The sequence below is a fragment of the Python bivittatus genome, unplaced genomic scaffold (assembly GCF_059951505.1).
Source record: "Python bivittatus isolate LINGU-HERP-01145 unplaced genomic scaffold, Pbiv_v1 ctg000480_np1212, whole genome shotgun sequence".
NCBI lineage: Eukaryota > Metazoa > Chordata > Lepidosauria > Squamata > Pythonidae > Python > Python bivittatus.
Genome location: NW_028277075.1, coordinates 60,270,018 through 60,273,303, shown reverse-complemented (window position 1 = coordinate 60,273,303; position 3,286 = coordinate 60,270,018). Strand labels below are relative to the sequence as shown.

General features: G+C 49.8%; 1 protein-coding gene across 1 annotated transcript; it reads right to left on the bottom strand.

Annotated features, from left to right (window-relative positions):
* LOC148214986 (pleckstrin homology-like domain family A member 2) lies at positions 1 to 2,386 on the bottom strand. The gene is made up of 2 exons (XM_088146046.1): positions 1,777 to 2,386; positions 1 to 191 (listed from the first exon to the last, which is right to left on the bottom strand). Exon 1 carries the CDS (start codon positions 2,235 to 2,237, stop codon positions 1,812 to 1,814), a length of 426 nt encoding a protein of 141 aa, XP_088002172.1. The 5' UTR covers positions 2,238 to 2,386; the 3' UTR covers positions 1 to 191; positions 1,777 to 1,811.
* Positions 2,387 to 3,286: the final 900 nt, after the last annotated feature.

The window sequence follows — 3,286 nt, the reverse complement described above, 5'->3', positions numbered from 1 at the left end:
TTTTTCTTTTTTAAAAAAAAGTTCTTTGGTTTCTAAATGCCTCTCAGGAGAAGCTTGGCCTCTTTGCTTAGCCATCTGATCACGCCTGGAAAAAGCCAGGCACTGTAGCATCCTTCTTTGCTTTCCTTCATTGATATCCTGTCCTGGTTCAGTCCAAGACAAATGTATTTGTTATCCAGATGTACAATCCACTGAAAGAGAAAGAAAAGAAAACTGTTAGTGATACAGGAGAAGGCAAGAAGTTGGTTCCCCCCCCCCTTTTTTTTTTAATTCCAATGTCTGAATACCAAAAGATGCTATGATGAAGCACCCAATAATTTTAGGGCTTTTCTAATACAGTGACTGATGATAAGCACAAGCAATATAGGATTGCATTGGACTTTGGAGTGTTTAGAAATTCATTTTCACACAATAAATCCACCAGCTCCACTGCAACTTATTCCAAATTATGAATAGGAGCCGATCTTACAGGTCTGCATCTCAAAACCAAGAAGTGCAACCCCATGCTATGCATATTTATTCAATAATCAGCATCACTAAGCCCAATAAAGCTTACTTCTAAGTAAGTACTACGGCAACCCCATACACCCTTCCTTAGTAGCAGCCAACGCTGGGTTTGGGCAGGACAGCTTTCATGGAACCCACAGAGATGGGGGCTGCTTGCTGCAATCATGCTGAACTTTCCAGTAGGCAAATGGGGAGTAGCTTATTGAAATCATTTCAACACTCCAATCCCTGTGCATAATAGTGCAAGAATCGAGCGCTATGCAGAGATGTTGTGCAAAGAGGACTATATATGTCCCCTCTTGCATTTTTTAAAATAAACCTTAAGAATATAAAAATGTAGGAACAATCACATCGAAATAATACAGAGGGTTGCTAGGGACAGATTGAACAGTAGATTAAAGGTTGGGACAGTTGCTATTTGGAGGGCATTTCTAACAAAATAGCAAATTGGGCGCATGAAAAAGCTCTGTGAGCGCATCCAAGTCAGCATTCAGCAGGGAAATTCTGGGAAAGCCAGTATCCCCTTGCTTCAGCCACTTACTCCGGAATTGCCACATTTACTCTGGAATTGCACAAGCAGAGCAAAACTTTGCGAAGCACAGAGACTGGGGGATTTCTTCCTTACTCCTTCAATGACCCCGGCACTAGATCCAGAGAGGCAGAAACAGGGGGCTCCTTTTTACAGACTACTCTGCGCCACAGCAGATTTCAAACTCTCCTTCCTCTGGTTGCCTCCGGTTCCTGTCACTCGAATTGCAAGTATGTTCCAGTCTCAATTCCAATGAATGAACTCTTTGAGCCAAGCTGGTTTCTAGCTAGGGAAACGCGCTCAGAATTATCCTTTGTGTCTCATGTCCCCTGTATCTTGGGTATGTATAGCTATAGTTAGTCAGTTGGTTACTATTGATTTAAATTTCTCCTCTTCGCTAACATTTTCCTTTCTGTTCCATATAAAACAATACGGCTCTCAAAAATCTGGACTAGGCAATTTGGAGCAAACTTCTGCAGTCCTTACATACTTAGGAGCCTCCACTGCCCCGCTCCCACAGTAGATGCGGGACCAGGAGAGGGAAGCGGGCGGGGCTTTCCCAAAGTTCAGAGAGAATAGAAATTGCGAATTTTATTAGCAATTGTTAATAAAATTGTTATTGTTGGAGAAGCTTCACTTCAACACCCTCAGATGAGCAATGAAGAGGAAGAAAGAAATTGAGACCGAAGGTCAGAAGCGCAACCTACAGTACAGCAGTCAAAACAGCGGCGATCGCTCACCTTAGCTCGGCTGGCTCGCCCGCCCGGGCGGGGGCTCAGGGCGCCCGAGCCAGGCGCCTGTCGCGACTGCCCGCCGCCGCCTGCTCGACGGCCTCCTGCCGGCTCTTGAAGTCCTGGATGGCGCGCTTGTTCTGGAAGTCGATGAGCGCCATGGTGATGGAGGCGTTCCAGCAGCTCTCGCCCGGGCACCGAAAGTCGATCTCCTTGCGGTCCGTGGTGACGATGGTGAAGTAGACGTACTTGCCGGTGCGCTCCACGCAGTCCACCTTCTGGATGGAGCCGAAGCGCAGCTCCTTGGCGCGGGCCTTGCCGCCGCCGCCCTCGGGCGACAGGAGGCTCAGGCTCTCCTTGCTCAGCACCACCTGCTTCTTCTTCCACAGCTGGAAGAGGCTGTCGCTGCGCTTCTCCAGCTCGCCCTCGCGGATCACCTCCGACGCCGAGCCGCCCGACGGCCCTTTCATTCTGCCGCCGCCTGCCTGCCTGCCTGCCAGACGCCCCCGGCCCGCTCTCGCCGCCGCCGCCGCCGCCGCCCCACCACCCCCGGCCGTGCCACGCGAGAACGACGCCGGCTGTGCAGTGCCCGGGCGTCGCCACTGTGCTCGTGCTGCTTTGCGGGCAAAGAGCCGGGTAGGCGCCATTTATGGTCCTTGAGCCTCCCCAGGCCCCTCCCTATAATTGCCGCCTCCGCCTCTCAGGGCGAGACGAGATCGAGCCGGCTGGATGCCGGTGGGGCTTCTTCCTGCCGCCCCCTCGCCCGCCAAGCCGCGAAGAACAGAACCTGCCCCGCCTCCCCGCTCAGCTCCGCGGCCTTCGGTCTCTGCCGGTGGCTTTTCGGCTCCCTGCCTTTCCTTTCTCGGCACCGAAGTTTTTGAGGCATCTCCCGCTCGCTTTCTGATTGTCCACCCCTAGCATTTGAGGCCCCAATGTTTGGTGTTCATTATTCCCTTTAAATATCACTAGGGCCCCACATGAAGCTCTGATAAAATTAAGTGGCAAAGAGATGCCAGAACTCTGAACTCGATTTTTTTCACAGAACTGTGGACCTAGAAGGAACTCGAGCCATTCATATCTTGGGGAAACTGTCTAACAGCAAATTTGGAAGGGGCTTTTCTGTTTAACTTATGGTTGTGCTTATTCTGGAGGTACCATCCTCTTCCATCCCTTTTATTCCATGTTATTTAACCCAGAGTAATAACTCGTACTCCTGTCTCCTGCTCTGCAGTCTCTAAGGTGATTTCTACAATCCCTAGAAGTTCTGTAGAGAAAAAGAAGGAAAGAGTGGCTAGTGTGGTTTATGCACCTCTTGGCCGATTCACCCAACATGCATAACCAGATCAGTGAAAGTTCCAGCAGCTGCATTCAGACTACAGGTTAACTTTGGTTAATTTTAATCTTGGCTTGTCGGTTTGTTTTGGGGTGTAACTTGATTATAAGCCCAGTGGGTTTGGTTGGTTTCAGTGTATTGAATAAACTCAGAAAATGGGTTAAGGGTATTGTGTGACTGTGACTT